This window comes from Accipiter gentilis, chromosome 15 (assembly GCF_929443795.1).
Source record: "Accipiter gentilis chromosome 15, bAccGen1.1, whole genome shotgun sequence".
NCBI classification, from domain to species: domain Eukaryota; kingdom Metazoa; phylum Chordata; class Aves; order Accipitriformes; family Accipitridae; genus Astur; species Astur gentilis.
This window is the reverse complement of record NC_064894.1, coordinates 12,460,581-12,483,354: the sequence shown is the minus strand read 5'-3', so window position 1 is coordinate 12,483,354 and position 22,774 is coordinate 12,460,581. Positions and strand designations below refer to the sequence as shown.

Below are 22,774 nucleotides of genomic sequence, written 5' to 3'. Positions count from 1 at the left end.
GAAAACGGAAAGCAAGCAACTGTTCCCCATACAACGCTTCATCCCGCAGGCTTTCAAAGGCTGTTCCTCCAGCTCAAAGGCATTCTCGGGACGATGCCCTACATGAACTAAACATTGAAGTATCACAGGCACTACCTCGTCACGTGATGCGTATATTCTTCTGAATGTTTTTGCAGATGATTCTACTTAGCATTTTTCACTAAACAATTTCTACATATGGTATTCATCGTTCTGTGGCAATAGTCACACCATAGGCTCACGTCAAAACCCTTGGTGCTCCGCAGGAAAGATTCGCCGAATGAATTTTGTGTTCCGACGCCTCTCTGATCTCAGCAAAGCTTTGTAGCTTTGTCAAAACTACAGCATTAGTCTGGTGTCGTTATTGAAATTAGAATGTAATGGCTAAAACACATAAAAATACGTTGTGATTCCTCACACTGTAATTTTGGTTGCTCATTTCCATATTCAGGATAGGCCTACTTCATGGGAATTCTATTTTACTTGATGTTGTGTAAAACTCTGATGTAGGAATGGAAGTATTCGTGTGAGTAACAGTTAAGCTATATGGTAAATAAGTTCCATATACGTAAATGTTTGCAGGACTACTTTGGCTATGTTTGATCATTATGATCACGAAACAAGATGTTAACACATTGCTGAAAAAGGCTTTCTTGGCACTGATCTGCCACCGATCTAATGGGAGTTTTCCCCCTTTAACAGAAGCAGGATGAGATGGTGTCACGATCCTGCAAACTTGGATGCAGATGGGCTGCCTTGATTGTGTGGATGTCAGTGGGACTATACCCTCTGCTTAATTATTAACCTTTTTTAATCCAGACAGCCAATTTTGTATTCTTCTGGATGGGTTGGTTTTTTTTCTGTTGGGAAGAGAAATTCTTGAGGGATTCCCTCAGCTGCCTGCAGATTCCCTCAGTCAGCTCCCTCCGGACAAAGCCCAGTCACATCTAATATTGTACACACCATCTATTCAAAGACTCAACCCCTTGTCTACCTGCCCTTACTATGAGTCCTGTTACTGAAAGCTGGGCACTGTTTCATTATGTGCAACAGGCTTCAAAGTTAAATAACCTGACAGAAGAAAAAGAAGGAAAGGAAAAGGCCAGCTGCAGAGGGGACAGAGAACAACTTGGTGGCAAAGGGACAGAGGAGAAACAAGTCCTGAAGCTTAGGTAGAGTCCAGGACAGATTATATTGCCAAGGGGTTGGCAGAAGTGCTTCAGCCCTACTCTAAAAACCTATCTGGCGATGGGACTGCGTGGAGTCTACGTGGCTTTGAGCCTGAAGCTGTGGTCAAGCACGAGGTCACTGACATCAGTGTTGTGGAAAGAGCCGCACTGTAACCAGTCCTGTCATTCCTGAGCTTCTACACCCTCATTTAGTATTTTAATATCTCCAAATTATTCTCCCTCTGCCACTGATGATGTTTCATAGCTCTTTGTATAAAAGAAACCTAATACAGACAGTCTGATTTCTGGGCAAGGCCCACTTCCCATAGCCAGCCTTGAAACCTAATAGCCCTTTCTGCGCAGATGTGGTCAGCTGGTGAGATAGATGGTCCTTCATTACAGACCTGAAAACTTTCCTCCTCTTTCCGTCAGGCATTTTCAGCAGATTAATGCCTCCTAGGGCTGTCTCAAGACAATGCTGAAAACATGACTGGTAAAAATTCCTGCTGCAAACTTAAGTCCTAATTCCTTGTAAGGGATTTAACTTGGAAATGTATCCCATAATCTTTTGGTACGTTGTTAATCTGTTCAAGCAAAACTTCCAAGCAGGTTGGTAAACTGAGAATAAAGAAAGGCATTTCGGTAAGTTTGCGTATTGGTAGATTTGTCACAATGTGGAACGTAAGAGGGGGACTTCTTCCCCCCCTCCCCCGGACAAAAGCATGCCTCCATTATCTCAAGTGGGTTAGTGCGGCCTGGAAGGCCTGGTGATGAGAAGACTGCCATGCAGCGTAAAGGTGGGAAAATGATCAGCTGCAGGAAAGGCATGGGGACTCGGAACAGAAGTCCATTCACTGCACTGAATGCAACGAGGGAGAACGGGACAGGAAGAAGTAGTAAGAGAGAAACAGAAACAGAGGAAAACGGGCTGCTGGAGAACCGGGAACTCAGCTGCCAGTCACCACAGCGGGCAGCGTGGGATGACAGCCGGGGGCTAACACACACGCTCCAGTGCTTAGACTGGTACGAGACAACAAGAGCAGCACTGGAGACTCCTGAGAGGGGCCTGGCTGAGGTCTGTCTTCGTGGTGCAGGTCTGGAGGAAGCAATGGCAGGCAGCTGGGTGCACCTCAGTCTGTCAGGGGCTTCAAAGTCTCATCCTGTTCCAAGGAGTTTTCACTCCTGTGGCTTTCTGTAGTCTTCCTTATTCATCCGGAGTATTATTTCTAAAATAATCTCTCCCACCCACGCTGCGAATCTGTTACCACCCACCATTACTGCCTGGCTTAACATTTTGGACCCGGCCATACGACAGGGTCGGCACGGAAGGAGCACCGGTCAGGCCGCAGGCACCGTCTGGGCCCCGAGCAGGGACGGCGGGTGTGTGAGCCGAGCGGTGCCGGGCGGGCAGGGGCCATGCCCGAGTCCCGCCGTCTCCCACACGCTGAAGGCGGAGGCGCGTGTGGGGGTGATGCAGGAGGGCCCCGAGAGCCCCATTTCGGGCTCCATGGGGTGGGAGGCTGCAGGATTTGATCGACTTCGAGGCCCCCGCCCCGGGAGGGCCACCTGTAATAAAAAGGCCAGAAGTAATTCCGGCGCCGCGGCGTGTCCCCCACCCCCTCCGCACGCCAGACGCAGTGCCTCGCGTGTGCACCGGTCCCACGCGTGCCTCCAGGCCCGCGCAGGGCGCCGCGGGACAGCGGGGCCGGGGCGGGAAGCGGCGGCGCCCGGCAGGCCCCGCAGCCCGCCTGCGAGCGCGGCAGCGCCCGGCTCTGCCTGCCTGCCGGCGGCGGGGCCCGGTCGGGCGCGGAGGCCCCGCCGGCCCGTGACCGGCCGCGTCAGGTGACGCGGGTCACGCCGCCTCCCTCTCTCGCTCGCTCGCTCGCTCGGCGCCCCGCCGGCAGGCTGCGCCGCGCGCTCCGCCGAGCGCCGTGCGGGGGAGGGGAGCGGCGGCGGCGGCGGCGGGGAGCGGCGGCGGGGCACGGCGCCAGCGCGGCACCTGGTGCCCCCCGCGGCCAGGCGCGCCCCGAGGCCGCCCGGAGGCAGAGGGGCCTTCGGAGCCCCGCCGGGAGCGCGGCCGGCATGAGCCAGGTGCCGAGGAAGCTGCCGGAGGAGGAGGAGGGGGACGAGGAGGAGGAAGAGGAGGAGGAGATCGTGGGCTTGGCCGGCTACGCCGACGGGGCCGAGTCCTTCTCGGACGGGGACGCGGAGAGCGGCGGCGATGAGGCGTGTGAGTGCCACCCGCGACGGCCGCAGCGGCTTCGGCACCGGGGGGAGGAGGGGGGGGGGGTGGCTGGGAGCGGCGTCGCGGCCGCCCTGGGGCTGCGGGGGGCGGCGGCGGCTGCTACCGGAGCGGGGAAGGGGGGGGGGGGGGGCAGGCATCGTCCCCGGAGGGGGCTGCGGGGCAGCGGCTGGCGACGAGCGCGGGCGTGGGGCGAGGTGCGGGGCAGGGCCGGCCCCGTGAGCGCCGAGACGCGGGTGAGGCGGGGCAGGGGCCGAGGCGAGGCAGAGGACGGCGGCGGGCGGGACGGGGCCGCCGCTGGGGAGGTGAGGTTTGGCGGCCGGGGGTCGGGCCTGGCCGCTCTGCGGATGTGGGTCAGGGGGGAGGCGAGGCTCCCCGCGGGATTAGGGGGCAGCGAAGGGAGCCAGGGGGAGCGGCGTGGGGGAGACGAGGCGTCCGGAGGGAGGGCAGGCCTCGCTGGGGACGGGGGTGGGTTGCCTGGCCAGAGGCCAGGCTGAGCGGGGATGCTGCGGAGGTGACCGTGGGAGGGGACGGGACGGGACGGGGACAGGGTGCGAGTGGGGAGCTCTGAGGCGGGAGCGGGGCAAGGGCTGACAGGTAGCAGGAGGGGTCGGGAAAGAGGGAGGAGGCAGAAGGAGCGCAGGCAAGGTGGTGGTGGTGGAGGGGGTAATCGCCTGTCAGCGTTTTCCGTGTCTGGGGTAAGAGTTACTAGTTATTAGTGGCCGCAGCCGGGTGATGTGACTGGAGTGTGCCAGGGAGGCCGGGGGGCTGGGTGTCAGGCTATAAAAGGCAGCGGCAGCACCCGGCTCTGTGTCCAGGGCGGCCCTGCAGCTGTGAATGTCAGTCCCACAGCGGCAGGCTCTGCTCGACGTCTGCTGTCCGTGTGCCTGTGCGTGCGAGGACCCGCGTTACTCGCTGCGTATCCGTGTCAGTAGGGATGGATGGTGATGCAAGGAAGGACAGGCTTACCAGGAAAAGCAGCCTCATTCAGGAAAAAGAGGCAATGCCGGCTCAGAGCCTGTTGCTTTCATTCAGAGCCTGAATTCATTCTTCTGAGACGTATTTCACAGAGGAGCTTGGAAAACTCTCAGTATCTCAGGGCGAAAAAAGAATTGCGTTTTCATAAGAGCATAATAAAAGGCCACATGTTTTAAGGCTACTTTGATTATTAGCACGCAGAACCCTTCTCCTTAAAGGCCGAGTCCTACAGGCTGCCATGGGAGGTACTGCATTGACTAACACAATTTTGGGGAGGAGAGAAGGTCAGGGCTTTGAGTGTAAGCCTTCAGTGGTGAAAGGCTGTGGGAATGCTAGGATGTAAGAGATGTAGCTGAGACTAAGTAAAGTCTTATTTGGAACTGCTTAAAAATTGCCTTTATTTCAATCCAAAGAGAACACATTTAGCATATTTCTTTAGTGCTAAACTAACTTAGCATTTTCTGTAGAGAAGTAATCCATATTCTGTCCTCAGAGGAATTTATCTGGGTATTTTTCAATAGGAACTTTGCTAGACTGATACAAATTTCAATTGTGTCTTCATTAGTAACACCAGAATATTGTAACAGAATTTCTTAACAGAAACAAACCTTTACATCCTGAATAGCAGAAGACAGTCCACGAAGGGACCTTTTTTATGCAGAATTAAAACAAAGGGCCATTTTAACAGTCCAGATCCCCTGGCTTTCTGTTACATTCTGAATTCTCTGGAGAAAGAGGTATAGAGCATCTGTAATGGAGGGGGTTGGGGTTTGGGTGTGTGTTTTGTGTATTTTAACACCGGCCTGCAGGGCAAGGGGCTTTCCTTTTCCCAGCTTTTGTCCTCTCTCTTCCTGGATCTGTACAGTAAGTAGTCCAAAATTCAGCATCACGGTCTCCACTTTTCCGCAAAGAAAGAATGGAAAGGGTGATGCAAGGAGAACAGCCTCAATGCATGGCTGTTGAAAGCGAAAGGAGAAGCCAGGCTTAAAAGTAAAAACATAATTTGTCCTTGTAGGCATACGGGAGATTTCAAAACTTCATATTGGTTATCTCTCACCCCATACTGGTTTCTTGTCTCCAGCCTGAATGCTGAAACCACGTCTCTTGTCCTCTTAATCTTTTTACTTTACACATGGGGTCATATTCAGTGAAGTACTTAGTTTACATAAAGCCTAGTCATATTTTTGGTATATACAATTAAAAAGTATTTAGAAGCTAGGAAGCCCTCTGCAGAGTGTCCAAGAAAGTAGCTTTAAGACATATCATTGCACAGTGCCGCTCTTGTGGCAGGGTGGAACCAGGTCTTCTGGTTCTGAGTCTTTTCTTTAGCCACAAGAATTTCCTTCCACCAGGCATTTCTGCAATGTTTATGAACCCACAGTAGCTGAACAGCTTTCTTGATTGCATATAAGCTGTTTCTGTTAACTCTTTAGGCTCAGGCAATCTGTTAGCATTAGAGGTGTTCGTTGTGTGTGTTTTGTAAGGCTGTTGTCTCGACAGCACTCCAAAGTGCTGCAGATATCACAGTCACCGTAGTATTGGAAATGCTACGAGATCAGTGAGCTTGAAGGTACATGAGCAGGAAGTTTGGGACTGCTAATTCTCTTTTACACAAAAAAGGTTGAAACTTAAAAATAACATAATTGCATTAGTGGACAAAAAAATAATCATCATTAGCTGTATTAGTTTAAAATGAGACTCGGGCTTGTTACTGTATGGACGGTAACACGAGCAAAATAATTTATTTTGGCTTGACATCACTAGAGCGGATGAACAGCCATGCTTTACTTGGGCGTTTGAAAACTGGTGAGATCTACAAATACACCTTCCAATGTGGCATCCCTATCACATATGCCTGTGAAGCACTGATAGTCACCTGCTTTGACAATTAATTGCAATTGATGTGGAATTCAGGATGGGCTTCGAAAACTATTTTAGTTATCAATTAATATTTCTAATAGCTTGAAGGAGATATTAAAGTATTCATTGTGTACTGTGCATCCTGGTGAGACAGGTCAGGACTACTGCGTGCAGTTCTCAATTAACTCCTCAGAGCTGGGCTCTTTTGCATGTTGCAACACAAGCAAATTGCACTCCATAAGCAAAGACACAATTGCAATTACAGAAATTTTGTAAGGAATTGACTGCTTCTCTGTGGGGAAAGTGCTTTTGGGTTTAAGTTTCGTTTGTGAATGCTTCAAAGGATATGGTGTCTAACTAGCGTGACTTCTGTTCTTTATAGCTGCTTAGAAAAGCTGAAATACGAAGAACTGTTGGTATGCATTAGAAACTGGCATTTTATAACATTTACTCTTTGCAAAAGTGAATGAAGCATGAAATGCATTGCATCTCGCAATAGGGAAAATTATCTTTCCCATTACAGAATAGAGAAAAGTTTAGTGTTTCTCTTAGGCGTATTATGATCTCACTCAGTAACCTAGTCTGGGAAGTTGCAGTGATACATCTACTGGCATTTCTGTGGCAAATTAAAGAAGGAGTTGTCATGTACTCTGCAAAGGAATGTGGGCAGGCAGTGCATCGTCCAATTCCTTTACATATAAGGTAATCTCTTAACTCTCTCTCAGAGGAAAGTGCTATAGCAGCCTTGCTATCTAGTCAGGTTTGGATGATATTCATTTACATTTCCCTGTCTTTGAACTGGCAGGATTTCAAAAGCTAAGTAAGTATTACTAGCAGAAGAGCTGGTGTTCATTCTTCTTATCGGTAACTCTGTTTGCACTTGACACTGTTTGGTTTTTTTTAGTATGGCTTTAATATAAAGCAATTTCTTTCTAGTAAGTATTATAGTCCATAACAATCCAACAGTCTGGAATAATTTAATATAGCAACAATGTAAAACCCCAAGGTATTTAAAATATTTTTTTAGATACATATGAGTTTTTTAGCCTATTTCTTAAAGAAAGGGGAGTTATGTAGGTAGCCTGTCTTCTGGTTGTCTCATCACTGGTCAGAACTTCGGAAGCTGCTGTCCACCTTCAACCAAATTTGAACGAAAGATGTCTCAAAGGTGATTAAGTTCCCACAAATTTGCTGAAAACTGGCATCCAGAAGAGAGAAGAGACCCAAATGAAAGTGTCTTCAGAGGGACAGGCGAGCAGATGTGTGTGTTCTTTGTGGCTGCAGCTGGCAAACCAGTGTGTACGCGTGTACGGTCTGGCCAACCAGCATGTGTTGAGCTCCAGATTGGCCACAGCGTGTCATGTCTGTTATTTGGAGGATATGTCATAAGACATACAGGGGGAAGTTGGTGTTATTGTGGTGGGTAGAGGACGGGGACACAAAGTACAAATCTAGCAAATTAGACTTTGTAATTTCTGTTGCGTACAGAGTAAATGGGAGGTTTTTAATTTTCTGAAACACACAATAAAGCTTCAACTGGAAGACTGTTCTTTATATGCCTTTATAAAGCATTTTATTCAAACTAGTTTTTGTAAAGCTTTGAATAAATTATTTTTCCTTCTGATGGCCACAATGCAAACGGCATGAGGTATGGATATATGCACATTAATGAAACTGGGACTATACATTTGGCAGCTGTGGAAAATTTGTACGTTAGAGAAGAGAGTGGTGTGGAGGATACACCGTTAAATCCTGTACCTTTGGTTTGCTCTATTGACAAGACCGTACCCCCAAAACATAAAATATCGTTACATCGTCCTAGAGCAGAGGTTTATTATTCCTTTACAAGTGTGAAGTATTGTAGGCACATGTTTCTTGCAGCCACAGGAGGGTACTATCACTGTTCACATTCACAGGAAGAGTAGAGCAGCGTGTTGACTGCAGCTTATTACTTCCTAAATTTGTTGTCTGTGGATCAGCAGAAGTTGGCCGTTGCTGCCTTAGGAGAATGAGATTCTTACAGAGTTACTTGTTGCTATTTTGCTTGAAGGAGCTTCATCTGCGCACTGCTCCAGCCTGGCAGTGTTTCATGTGTGATAATTGACAAGAGTACAGCAAGTGGTAATACCCATCAAGGCCTTTCAAATGTATTTAAAATGGATAGGATACCACCGATAGTGAGTTTTCAACTACTGTCAGTCACTGTGGTGACGTGGGCCCACACTGAGTGGCATAACCACGCAGGAGCCAGTAGGTGGTGCCAAGGGGATGTTTTACGCTAACACCGCAAGACCTTCCCTTGAGAAGTCCTAAATTCTCCATAACTGAAGCTCAGGAGGCACAAACAGACGCGACCAAGGTTCTGTGCCCTCCTGGCAGGCACGTCCTGCTCTTGTGTTTCTGAAAGTTGTGAGTGAGGCTTGAGGAACGCAGGAGGACAGATGTGATCACCACCCCTGGGCGCAAAACATCCTCCTAGGCAAAGGATTCCTTCAAGCTTTACGTGGTTTTCAGCCCATAAGGCTACGTGATAAATTGACAGGTTCAAATTGTTGTGGCTGAGGTTTCTTGTTTTGGATTTTCATACCTTTGGAGTAAAGTTGATAACTTAAAGTATGCAGGGCATATGCAGGAAGGATGCATATGAGCAAATGTGTGCCAGTTTTCTGCAATTCAAAATTTATCCCAGCAGAAAAAGAGAAAGAAATGCAATTATGTTGTGCTCTGAATTACGTTGAATAGTCTGTACTTCAGTAGGTGGCAGAAGGCCTGCCTGACAGCAAGTGGTTTTAGCCTGTTTTCTGATCAGTATTTTAAATCTGACCGCTGTGTTCTGTGAGACTTACTCCAGATTTAGGATTGACAGCTCAGTTTTTTGCATTGCTTGTGTTTGACACTGCAGACAGGGTATCACAGAGGTGTTTGAAAGCTTTTTACATCTACGTGCAATACCATTTTCAGCTCAGCACCGAAGTCCCAACAGAGAGGAATTATGTGCCTTCTGAGTTGTCCTCTTCCTAGAGCTCCTGGGATGTGTGACTTTATTTACTTACTTACTTTATAGGAAGGAAAGCCTCATATAGCCTTAGGAAGATCACACAGATGTAACTAACACAAACTTACTCCTTTCTTCCAGCAGTGTGATGTAGCTATCAGTTGTCAATGGTATTTGTTACTGGATGATACTCTTTTAAAGTTGGGTTAGAATGTATGTGGGATAGCGTTAATTATAGTAAAACTAGAAATTTTAGGATATCTGTGTGTGGTAACACATTTTTCACATACAAACTGAGCAATCAAGCCTTCTGCAGTCTCTGTCTTAGAGGTGAGAAGCAGATTTTCTGATAGCATAGCCTAAGGGGCAAATAATTCAAGTTAAAATGCCTGTAGCACTGCTCCCTAAGCTTAAAAATTGTTAACATTTGCATAAATCCAAGTAAAAATGTCATGAAAAGAAATATAAAATGCATGTTAACTGGCAGTTACTAATTATATTCCCATAGTATATTACTTTTCTTCTTTTGTGTTTTTTTTTATTCAGTTTTGGATTTCAATGATCCATTCAGTACTGAAGTTAAGCCAAGAATCCTGCTCATGGGATTGAGAAGAAGTGGGAAGTCTTCCATTCAGAAAGTTGTCTTTCACAAAATGTCGCCGAATGAGACTCTCTTCTTGGAGAGCACAAACAAGATCTGCAGAGAGGATGTTTCCAACAGCTCCTTTGTCAACTTTCAGATATGGGATTTTCCTGGGCAAATTGACTTCTTTGACCCTACGTTTGACTATGAGATGATTTTCAGAGGCACTGGAGCACTGATATTTGTTATTGATTCTCAGGTAAAAAGTGGGCTTTAAGATACCTTTTTCTTTTCTTCCTTCAGCAATAGACAAATGGGTTGGAAAGCATAGAGGGGTTTTTTTTCGAAGCAAATAAATGACTTAACTTACACCACAAACACACATTAAAAGAAAGTAATTAAAACTTGAAGAGCTGCTTTACTATTTTTAATCTCTTTGCAGTATGTTCAAAAGTTAACTAACTTGCTTTAACATCTCAAGGTTCTTGCTCAGATTCCTAAGTGCTGACAGCATGAGATTGGTGCACATGCTGGATGTAAGCTCAGGCTTCTACTTATAAGAAAAAATTAAGCTGTTGTGGAACTGTAGCATTTTCTAAAAGTGTCATAAAATTTTATGTATATTTTTAAGAACTTTTCTACCGTTGTAGCTTTTCTTTTTCCTTCATTAGGATGATTATATGGAAGCATTAGCTCGGCTGCATCTTACTGTGACCAGAGCCTATAAAGTGAATCCAGATATCAACTTTGAAATCTTTATCCATAAAGTGGATGGTTTATCTGATGATCACAAGATTGAAACGCAAAGAGATATTCACCAGAGGGCAAATGATGACCTTGCAGATGCTGGATTAGAGAAGATTCACCTCAGGTGAGAAAAGCTGCTGTGCAGAGAATCCTAAAGAGGAGAGCAGCTTATTTGACAAGTTACCATTTTCTGTCCTCTTGAGGTAGGAGGCAAAAAGCTTTTGATATATGAAGGAAAAGAATGGTCGGAGACATTGCATTTGACCTGATCCAAAGTATCTTATTTCTGATTGCTTTCTTAGAGGGAAAGATGGAGAGGAGATGTGCTTAAAAACAGATGACAAATAAACCAGAGTCCTACCAGTTTTTGCTGCATCTGCTGTCTTGAAATAAGTTGCTTGGACAGTGGCAGCAACCAGTAGAGCTCCAGCCAGTAGAGTGTATATGCCACTTGCACGACTTTTGCCTTCTTTCAAACCTTTCTGTCTCACAGTCCCCTCCCAATCACTAGTCCTCACTGCTGCAGCCTGCTTGGAGCCACTTGGGAAGACAGGTGCTGTATCTTTGCCTTATGTCTGCTGAGAAAGCAGATTCTTGTAGCAGATAATGAAAAATAGTGGACTTCTGCAGACTGGGAACTAGAGGACGTCAAGTTGTCATGGCTTTCTTAGCACTTAAAGCCAAGTACAAATACATTAAAAAGAGAGACCTGCTTTGTGAACATGTCAGCTCTTTAGATCTCTTAACTACTTGACTGCATCACTGCATTAGTAAATAGGTCCACAGCTTTCAAAGAGTGGATTGCAACAGACATACTCAGTAATATTCCTCTCCTGCAATTTGAAAAATATTTTCCTAAGAATACCAAGGTGGGAGTTGCATCATGAAGTTCTACATCAAGGTCTAGTTTGCAGTGTCTAGGCTTTTTTTGTATAGAGATGAAGTCCTATGCTTCAATCATGACATGACTTTTGATCACAAGGGGTAATTGCATAAATATAGGCACTTGCTGTTTGACAATATTTCATTTCGCTCATATTATGAAAGGTACATCGTGTTCACAGTATGTGGCTAAAAGGAAAATGTGGTGACGTTTTTTTCCAGCTTTTATCTGACAAGCATATATGATCATTCTATATTTGAAGCATTTAGCAAAGTGGTACAGAAACTGATTCCACAGCTCCCAACACTGGAAAACCTGCTTAACATCTTTATTTCAGTAAGTACTTGTTATATACTTTGTCTGTAGATCCAGTTATGTCCAACATGCATGTTCAGGTACTCTGTTCGCTGCCTTCTGAGAGATTATGAGTAATTTGAACTCTCGGAGAAATTAACAGAATGTAGTTGAAATGCACCCACGTGCAGCTTGGCCTCACCTCCCTGCCTATTAAAGAGTGTTGCTGAGCTGCTGAGATACAGTATTTCCTGAATCACAGAAAGTGGATTAGCAGTCATCACTTTTCTGCTCATACGTTCATCTGAATGTTGCAAAGGTCTGTGCTGCATGCATTTGTTTAAGTAGTACTTAAAATTTGTGTAAATAAATTCTTAAACGAACACCATCTAGTCTGACCTCCTATGTAGAGCTGTCTATAATGCTTCCTAGAATTAATTCTACTTTGTATCGAAGTTTACCCTGCTTAAGAAAATCTTCTCTTGCCTTGAAATTTTTAGAGGTAGAGTGCATCACAACTTTCACTGCTTCCATAGTTACTCTGAAGGCCAGTTAGGGAGCTTTGTAGATCTAGTGGCTTGTTATCACTGTGGAGGTAATTGCTTGCTCCACTCTTCCTGTATGTGTGATCCCTTCCTCTCCTTTGTACTGGTTCTGATACTCACCTGTTCCCTCGTGGGGACAGACACTAATGCACTGTTGAATTTAGTTAATAGCAGGTCATGGAGGAGTCCAACATGCTCTTGTTTTGGCACAAGATAAGAGGTGGGAACATGTGGCCGTGAGCAAAGGGAAACAGAGTGAGTAGGCTGTGAAAAGGGGGAACTCCTTGTTTTTGGTGAAGTCAGGCTGTAGCAGCTCCTGACGCTGCACCCTTTCTCACAGTATTCTAATTTTGCACCTTACCTCTAGCATTAATTTGTCAAGCTTCAATTTCCAAGCAAGGTATTTTGTTGTGTCTTTTTTGTGGTTTTGAAGTAATGAAATTATTTAATATCATACAACAGCCTACTAGATAAAATTAGACTTCACAGTTTCTCCGTGTAGGGTGTGAAAATGGAGAGAGAGAAAAGTTGGATGTGTTGCTGAAAGGGAGAGCTAGGATTAGAGGAAGGTCTTTCCAAAACTTACTGTCTTACTATTAGGCAACAAATGATGCTATTTCATAATGAATGGTTTGTTACCAAGATCTGTTTCTGCCAAAATGGCTGGACCATATACCAGTTATCACCCAGTCTTGAACTCCACTTAGGACAGAAAGGTAATGAAGGAGTGATGACAACAGTTCTGGAGCAATTGGTTACTGAATATGCTACACAAGTCTTAAAGAGAACGCTGTCTGAATGATAGTCCTCCTTGTGCCAGAGTCACCTCAGTCCCTCATAATTGTGAGTCAGATCTCTGTATGGGGTCTCCTCGCTGTTTGGAGTTGGTGAAGAAGTGGTTTCTGCCAAACCACCAGATGAATCAAGCACGAGCTGCTTCCTGAATGACTGACAACAGTTGCTTGTGTGTCTGGAACACCCAGAAGGCAGCTCCAATAATATCTAGAATATCAGATGTAATTTGTAAGGAAGAACAAGTCTTTTAAATGAATGGGAAGTCCAAAAAAAGTGAGCGAGGCATGCTATGTCCTCTATTCAGTAGGAGAAACAGTCTCAGACTGTTTCTTAGCTCCAAACAGAGCAAAATCTAGTTTGTTAATGACCTAGGGCAAGCGGTAGCTGTTGTAGCTGTGTCCTCAGCATGCTTGCTGTCTGTTTTTATGAGTATCTTCTATCTGTAGACAGGAGGCTCAGAATGACTCTATTTGCAACCACAGAAAGACTAAACATCATTCCAAAGCATAGAATTAGTTAGCAGGTGCCTCTTTTACTTTAGCAACTTAGTGACAGCAAATCTTGACATGGATTTTGGTCATGCCTTACCCCAGGAAGCCAGTGTGTTGGATATCAAAGTGTGGGTGTAATGGTGTTCTAGTTTGGATTTTGCAGCAATATTCATGAGGATGTGTTTTCATTTATGCCATTAAGACTTCTAACACAAAAAGCTGATGATTACAAAAATAAATCTGTGATCACTCTTAAGTTCACAGCAGGTGTTTGACTAACTTTATAGTGCCACAGTGTGTTAGCTTGTACGTTTGAGGAACCATCAGTGTGATAATACTGCTTCTACATTCTTTAATGGAACTGCTTGTAAACTATAAAATAACAGTTGGTTTGGCATTCAAAACCCACATAAATCTTACTTGACTAACACTCTTATCAGCTTCATATAGAAGGATGTCTGTTTTTTAATTACTGTGGCCTTACCAAGCAATCAAGTCGTATGACATGGGAATGTGGATTTTCATTTTAGGGTTGTTGTTTGGGGGTGGGGGGGTGAGGGATGTTAAAAAGTATGTGTAAAAACAAAAAAACGAGTTATCACAATAAAAATAAAATGAAGTACAGTTTTGTTTATTTAATGATTTAAATTTAATAATCTAAATTCAAATGTGTTATTTAAAATGAAAATTCATCCACAAAATCTGCTGTTTGCCACAAGACGTTTTTAAATAACTGTCTGAAATTCATCTCGAACTGTAACTGACTGGTGATATCCTGTAAGTTCTTTTAAAAATTACTTTTTAGGGCCAAATTCTGGCTTACTTTTCATACTTTCAAGAAGGAAAAAGATAGGCCCTGTTACCTAACCTAGGAATTGGAGTAACACTACCAGTTTTACTGAACCCATTCCAGAATAGAAACTGCCTTCTACTTTATCACACTCAGTATAGTTGAGAAACACGGTTTAAATTTCAATTATGTCATGGTTTTTACCTATCCAAAAGAAAATCTCATATATTCATGGCAGAAGACTTTTTGCAATGACTCTTTTGGTTCAGATTACCCTGGAATACTCTTAGATAAATTCAGAGCACTTGATAGAGCTTCTAGCGCATGTTGCATCTTCTTTCCAGGCTGTAGGGTTGCATCAGAGATAACTAGTGATTATTCTGACCCTGCTCTTATTGACATCAATGGCAGCATTTCATTCAGTTGCATAAGGCAGCTGTTGGCCTTTGTTTCTCTAATAAGGAACGCTCCTACTCTAGTAACAGAAACAGTTGTTTTCTTATTGTCATTTTCCCTGACTGAGCATTAATGATGTAATGTCTCTTTGAATAGTATTTTTTATCCACTGGTTCCTGATTTTTTTTATGACTTGTAATTATTGTTTGTACTGTTGGTTTCTTTTTTTTTTTTTTTTCCCCTTGAGCAATTTCCTCACAAATGTTCTGGCAAATCCTTTGCTTTTTCAGTTGAAGTTGTACTAAAAACCCTGGCAAATGAGATCTTTGAAGTCATGTGGGTACAATTTAGTGGTTGCTACTCCTGGCAGTCCATCCTACCCTTTCGCAGAGGTTTCTGTCACCATACAAAGTTCAACAGAAGCAAATATGTGCCAGTTTCTCAGCAGGTCCTACCATGATGTATTAGTTACAACTGAAAACAAGCATGTTTTAAGCTAAAACACCAAGCTCTGCCCTTACCAGCAGGCCTAACTGCTGGCATGGCAAACATCTCGAGATGAAAACCTTTTTAATGGTCACTGCAAGTACAGGCAGGCTGCAGCAGCTGGAGTTCTGAGATGGAAAAAACACTTCTCATTGTTAAATGTTATTATATTGTCACTGGCATCTTAATAATTTAAAGTACTTCTTATCTGTACAGCTGAAATTATCATTATATCTCTCTTTATATAGTACAAAATTTTGTAATTGACTCCTCATGAATGTCACTACAGGGCTCGAGTTCCAACTTCTTTTGTCTAAAATGACTTGTGTTTTCAAATACATATTTTAGCAATGAATTATGGCTGTATATTTATATGATATTTACAGGTAAATCTTGTGATTAATCTTATTTGACAGCATCTGTTGAAGTATGTGAGGTGCTGTCAGAATTATTATTTAAAAATTAAAATTACAGAATTATCATGTGTCACCAGAATAACCAAAATAAATATGCATACACTTCTGTTCTTAGTGCTCAAAGAACGTAGACTTAGAGCCATGTAGGCTGAAAGGGACCTGCTCAGAGTCAGGCCAGTTCGAGCAAGTTGCTCATGGGTGGGTCCAGTCCAGCTTTGTGTGTCTCCAAGGATGGAAACTCTATAGTATTAGGTCAGCGTGCTCCCAGTGCTTCACCACTCTCATGGTAAATTTTGGTTTTTCTTCTATCAAGTCATAATTCCAGCTTGTGCCTTTTGCCTCTTTTCCTTCAACACTCTACCTCTGAGAAGAGTTTGGCTTTGTCTTTTGTGCACCTTTACATTAGGTATTTATAGATAGCAACAAGCCTTCTTTTCTTCAGGCTAAATAAAGCCAGTTCTCTGAGACTCTCCTTGTACATCATGTGCTTTAGCCCATGTATGTAAGGTATCCACTGTGTATACTTTGTTTTGAATATTTTTTTTTTTATTAATGACTTACTGAAACATGCCACTCACAGAGTCTTTTCCATAATGAAATGCAAGAAATTCACTGCTATACTCTTTTATTATTGATAGATGTTTCCAGCCTTAGCCATGTGTGCGCGATGGTGGAAGAATTAAGCCTCTTTAAGAAGCAAATGCCCAAAATATTGCTGGCCAGTGTTCAATAGCATACCTAGCCTTGAAACTTGTCTACCTATTTCAGGAAATTTGGAAAGTGGGAGGGTCCCTTTAGTCTCTTAACTATGTATTAAATAGTTGACTTAGAAAAGAAAGAAGAAGAAAAAAGGAAAAGTTCTGCAACTACAAAGGAAGCTGAAGCTATTAAAAATTGTTAGGGGTTTTCAGTGTGTTTTTTTGGTAGTTACAAAACTGCTGTGGCAGCAGTCCCAAACTGTATTAAAAAGGTAAGCCCATATATGGAGAAAATTCAGTTTGATGGGAGAAAGTTGCTTCTCTTTCCGTGTAGGTGGATTCTGAAGCATATTTTATAGCTTGAGCTTTAGCAATACTGGGAAATTGCTGTTTGTGTTAATGCTGGGACAGCTGCCCAGGAGCAATCCCTTGATATCAGCAGGCAAGGCTACTGTTTTCAGCTAAGCAGTACACATTTTTTCCTCTTTTTTTTCCAGGAAGCAGAGACTTATGGCAGTTTACCTTATCTACATGAAGAGTATGAGCTAGCATTCCTGGCTAGCCTCTGAGAGCTGTGAATACAATACATCTCCAGTATGGAGAGAATCTTAATCAGCTTTGCAGGATCATAGGAACATAGGCTGTCATCACATTAGTAAGCCTTAGCATTATAAACATGGCTTTAACCACCAGTGCTACAAGAAAACTGAATGAGCACCATCGAAATACTGGTCTTTCTCTTGTGATCCTAAAAGATGTTCTAAGGAACCTGACAGTAAAACAGCTACAGACCTCAATGAGACAATTTCTCAGTTTCCTTGAGAAATTAGTTCCTGAACACTACTGCCTTCTTTGTCCATCAACTTTTTTCCCCTTGTTTTCACCTTCTTACCTGTGCAGCTAGAATGCCTTTAAATTACAGCCCTCTTTTTATGTCCATTGTTACAATCAAAAAGCCAAAAGCTTGATCTTGGAAGATTTTTTTCCCCTGCAGTTTCCACTGAAAATAAATGTAATCTTTCCAGATGTTTTCCAGAGAGGGAAGTTTGGGAGTGTAACTTGGTGTTATGTCTGCTCAGAGGCAGAGAAACTGTTGGAAGGTCTGTGAGCATCAGTTTGCTACAAATAATGGCAGTGCTGTGTGTACTGTTCTTTCCCAACAAGCTTGATTGCAGTTTAACTTCCACTTCTTCAGCCTAGCTTTTTGTATAACAGGCAAGTAGGGGAACAAAAAAGCTTGGTATCAGTTTGAAGACCTGGCTTCTGTTTTATTTATCTTTCTTCTTTTCTTAAATAGAATTCTGGGATTGAAAAAGCATTTTTATTTGATGTAGTCAGTAAGATCTATATTGCAACGGACAGTACTCCAGTGGATATGCAAACTTACGAGCTCTGCTGTGATATGATAGATGTTGTGATTGACATTTCTTGTATATATGGGTAAGTAAATTGTTAATGTTCTTCATAAAACTGTGTACCTAGAATCTGAACGGCCTCAAAATTAGAATGATGTGGGTATAAACAATAATGAGAATGTGTAATTTGCCAGACTTAATTTGTCAGGACAGGGAAGAAGGAGGAAACAGCAAGCCTCTGAGGTACAGATCCACTGCCAGCAACAAGCACAGTTCCCTGCCCAGCCTCTTTTGTTAACAACTTCCTCTTTCTATGCTAATAATTTTATTTGGAGGAAGGAGTGGGAAGTAACCAACCTAAAATAAAGGGATACATTATCTTTTTGTTCCCCAGGGATTAATTCAACAGAAGGATGCCTCCCATCTTAAAAAAAAAAAAAAAAAAAAAGTGGGGCCATATTTAGTTTTGTTTACTTTAATAGCTGGTGGCCTCTACTGGCTTCAGAGAGCTGCTTCACTATTGCTTCAGTTCTCTGTCCTCTTTTCCCTTCATGACCTTTGTGGGCGTTTTTTCAGTTTCCCCTCCTTACACATTACCAACTGGAGATCTGCTGGGTTAGCATGTATGTCTCCTTGCAAATTATGTTTCAAATGGCTTGGCCCTTGGCCAAATGTAATGCCAGCTATTCCTGGGAAAGGTAGGGGCACATTAAGAATTAGTGCATTAAGATGCATAGACTTGCAGGCTAAACAGCAGCATGCTTAGAGTGTGGTATTCTTTGGTAGCTTTGCATTCTTACCCATTGGTAGACTTCTTGCACTCTTGGAGAAGGTGAAAGGGAGAATCCTGGTGCAGATGTGCAACAAGCATTAGAACTTCAAAAGACCAACAAATTGTTGAATACCTTTCTAAAATTTCTTATGATAGTATATTCTACTGTGTGTTTCAGATTTTGCAGTTGGTCACTTCAGTAACTGTACAAGAAGTTGTGTTTTACAGAGGTATACAATAAAGGATGCTGATTCTGTGGCATTTTTTTGTACAGAGAAAGATGCTGCTGTGTAGTTCAAAAGACTATGTGTTTAATTTTTCTCTATACAACACCACTTGTGGGGTGCTCTTTTCACAAAATGTCACTCTGGCACTGTCTTTGTGTAACCTTTTAGCATTTATCACCAGAAATCTGCTTGCCATGCTTTAGCTATAGACTAAAGAAATTATATTACAATTCATTCCTTGTCCTCTGTTCCTGGATCATCTGTGGAACTTGCTACCTTAATATATTATTGATACTAATTGTTCTGGGAGGTTGGTGATAACTGCCCATTTAACAAGATTTGTGTGTGCATTCAGAAATAACGGTAAAATTACAAGGTACAAAACTAATAGTGATCATCATGACACACCATCTGTGAAAAAGAAATCTCTTTTCATGTTATGATGTTGCAAAAGGCAATATCTCATGAGCAAAGTCTCAAGATGGCTGAAACTATCAGTCAGCTGCCACCGCTCAAGCAAGGTTACTGCATTTGGAATTGTCAGTACAGACTTACTGTTTCATGTGTTTTAGATGAAGTCATAATATAGTGCATTGATTAAAAGAAAACACAACCTTGTAGTAAATGGTTGGTAACTAACAGAGGAAAAAATAAGGCTCCAGTTCAGGTACTTGGCAATCAAACAATTTCTAGCACCGGATCTAAGATTTGGTGTGTGATTCAATAAGTTATTTAATCTCTGTGTCTTCTTAGTTTACATAGTGTGGAGTTTGAATGAAGTCTTTCTGAAAGGTTAAAATGAAATTTCATAAAGTTTGAGATTATCTGGTGAAAGAACCAATGTGGGAGTACTTTTGTTAGCTCATCTGGTGGCTTATCTTTTCTTGTTTGTTTCTTTGTTTGAATATTGTCCTTTAGGCTTAAAGATGATGGCACTGGAACTCCTTATGACAAAGAATCAATGGCAATCATAAAACTGAACAATACAACTGTCCTTTATTTAAAAGAGGTGACAAAATTCCTTGCTCTTGTTTGTTTTGTCAGAGAAGAAAGCTTTGAGAGAAAAGGTATTTTTCTCTTTTCTAGTATCACATTACTTTTCCCTTATATTAGCGAGTTAATGAATGACTGTGGTTGTCATTAGCTGATAACAGTCTCTAGCTGTATCACAAATACTAAAGGTAAGTACAGCTTGATAGAGCTTACAAAACTTGTTTAAAGCATGAAGTATTTGTGGTGGCATTAAGATAAGATGAAATTGTAAATGTATTTGACAACTTTCTGATATGAAAGCATATGAAACTTTATATCCAGTGCAGTAAAGCTTCCGTCTGCAACAGTAGAATGTGTCAGTTTATCTTGGCTAACATTGATTTGTACCTGTTGGCGCCAGCATACGCATTTGGAACAGCTTGTGTGCCATAACCAAGGGAAAATTACTGAAACTGGCTGATAGAAATAAATATGTTCTTGCTTTCATCTCTGAAAGGAGGCTTTTGAGAAGCTGCATATTTGGGACCTAGGTGGCTTTTGTATTTTGCACTTAAAGTGCATAAAATTTCTTGGTTATCTCTCTGACCCTGGTCAAGGTCAATACTGAAAGCTTGGCTCATGATAGCTCTGCTCGCTGGCATGATGTTCACTGTGTTACTGGTCTTAGTGAAATGCCCTGAGACTAGAACTGAGCAGTGAAAGAATGAGCCATCATCTGAGCTTGTGTCCCCATCTTGTGATATTTAATTCACCAGTCATTATTGGTGTGTTTGTGAATGCAGTACTCATACTGTGTCTGCTGGGCTGTTTGACAGGCTATTTAGCTTTTATTTTATAGAACTTCAACTGGTCGAATTTCTCACAACTGTGTCAGGTTGTTGTGTCTACATAGTTTGGGACACTTCTTGTTGTAGCTTGTACTCTTTGACAGTACAGCTCTGGTATTATAATGCAGATTAGCTTTTGGTGCCTGGTGACTTCCACATAATATTTTGTCTGAACTCTAGGGAGAAGGAAAGTAATTCCTGGAAAAAAATCAAAGTGTAACACAGTAGATTTAAACCACTTAAAATATGTATCATCTCCTGTTAGGGAAATTGAAGTGGAAAACACTGCGGTATTTGAGTTAAGGCAGCTTACATCATTAACCGTCAATAAGGTCACAAGCTCAGTACCAAAATTCTAAAATTGTATTGTAGTATTACACAGCTGTAGCACCCAGTAAGTCTTCTAATTGACTACCAGTATGGCTTTACAGCTTTTCTGTGGGATCACATTCAGCCCACTCACATGGTAATGTTATCTGCCTATTATGTATGTACGTAATCTAACAGCATGTCTATGTGTTATTTTTCAATTGCAATGTAAGATGAAATACGGCTGGCTGTTGTTTGGTAATATTTCTATCAAGTATCCATTTCAAAGCTTATGTGTTGTCAAAAAATAAAAATTCCTTGATTACTAGATGCTACTTCTTTTTATCACAGTTATTCTGTAAAGCGAATTTACAGAATGACACCATATTTTATGAAAGATTTTAATTTTTATTGTAGTATACTGAGCACTTCTTCAAAGCTCTTTATTAAGTTAAAGCTTTGTTATCCGCCAATGAACTTCTATTTGTTTTCTCTTAAGACTAAGAAGTATATTTAATATTGGACATAATATGAAGCTGTAATGCTCACTGATTTATTTGTATTTATCAAACGTGCTTTTGCTTAGCACAGAAGAAAATGCCTGGAAAATTCACTGATTATGACCTCCAGAGAGACAGTGTGGTATTTCACTAAATATAGAATATAAGTAATTTTTTCATTACCTAATTTGTATAAATGTCTTTATTAATATGGAAAACATTTCTGTCTCTGTAGGATTAATAGACTACAATTTCCATTGTTTTCGAAAAGCCATACAAGAAGTATTTGAAGTAAGAATGAAAGTAGTAAGATCTCGAAAACATCAAAGCCACATGCAAAAAAATAAAAGACCCACTCCCAATGGGACACCAAGAATGCCACTGTAACTGAGGTTTTCTGGCAATGTGGCAAGCAAAGTTTTCGTGAAGTTGGTGTGACTTCTGCATCTCATTGCACTGAGTGAAGAGGAAAACAAATGGGACTGATGTATTATATGAATTTTCCCTGAATGTTCAGAAAGCACTGTTTAAATATTTTTATTCAATCAGTTTTTTTCATATAGTGAGCACTTTGAGCAAAATGTTGTATATATAAGCATTGAGGTGAACACTTGTAAGAATTTTCTTAATATATGCTGTAAACTTTTTTCATGCCATATTAAGAAAAAACAGCTGTGACAGAGATACTGGGTACATAATTTGCACTTTTTCATGTTTTCCTTGTGGAGTTGGACTTTGATAAACTTAGTTTTTATGGTGATTTTGATGCATGGTGTCAGGTAAAATGTATGCTGTAGTTTATTTACCTGCTACAATCAAATTGGTTAGTAAACAATTAAGAAAACTTGGTACAATGCCTTTAAAATTTGTGACAGCTAATACCTAACATTCATACAGATCTAATTTCATATATTTTTCAATTTGTAAACTGAAGAATAATTTTGGAGTATTACAGCAATAAGCACCTTACCAGGGATCATAACTGGTAGGTAAATATTAGCTTTTATAAAACAGGCTTTTGGCCAAATTTCATCCGGAATTCTCTATAACACTGGTCATGCCCTCTGTTGGGTCTGTTTTTATTATTTACCTCAGCATATACTACTAAAATACCTTTCTATAAAGATAACTGTTTTGTAAAATGGCTCTATGTTGCACTGGTATTTTTGTAAGGCTTCAGAGGAGGGTGTTGTATCTGAAAGGTTGAATTTACATTGCTGAGTTTGTTTTGAGAGCCTGCACATCTACAGTTGGTGTACTGAAGAATCTATATGTATTTCCATCCTGACGTTCCGATGTACTGATAGAAAGTCCTAAAGATGTGAGCACTGGGTTCTGATACCCTCTAATAGGGACACCTGTGACTGAAATCAAGAAGAGACCATTAAAATGAGGACTGGACAAT

At 42.1% G+C, this 22,774-nt stretch overlaps 1 protein-coding gene across 1 annotated transcript; it reads left to right on the top strand.

Annotated features, from left to right (window-relative positions):
• The first annotated feature begins 3,070 nt into the window (after nucleotides 1-3,070).
• On the top strand, nucleotides 3,071-22,001 carry RRAGD (Ras related GTP binding D). Its single transcript, XM_049818364.1, has 7 exons — nucleotides 3,071-3,417; nucleotides 9,809-10,104; nucleotides 10,517-10,716; nucleotides 11,697-11,811; nucleotides 17,684-17,826; nucleotides 19,659-19,807; nucleotides 21,605-22,001. Exons 1-7 carry the CDS (start codon nucleotides 3,270-3,272, stop codon nucleotides 21,754-21,756), a joined length of 1,203 nt encoding a protein of 400 aa, XP_049674321.1. The 5' UTR covers nucleotides 3,071-3,269; the 3' UTR covers nucleotides 21,757-22,001.
• Nucleotides 22,002-22,774: the final 773 nt, after the last annotated feature.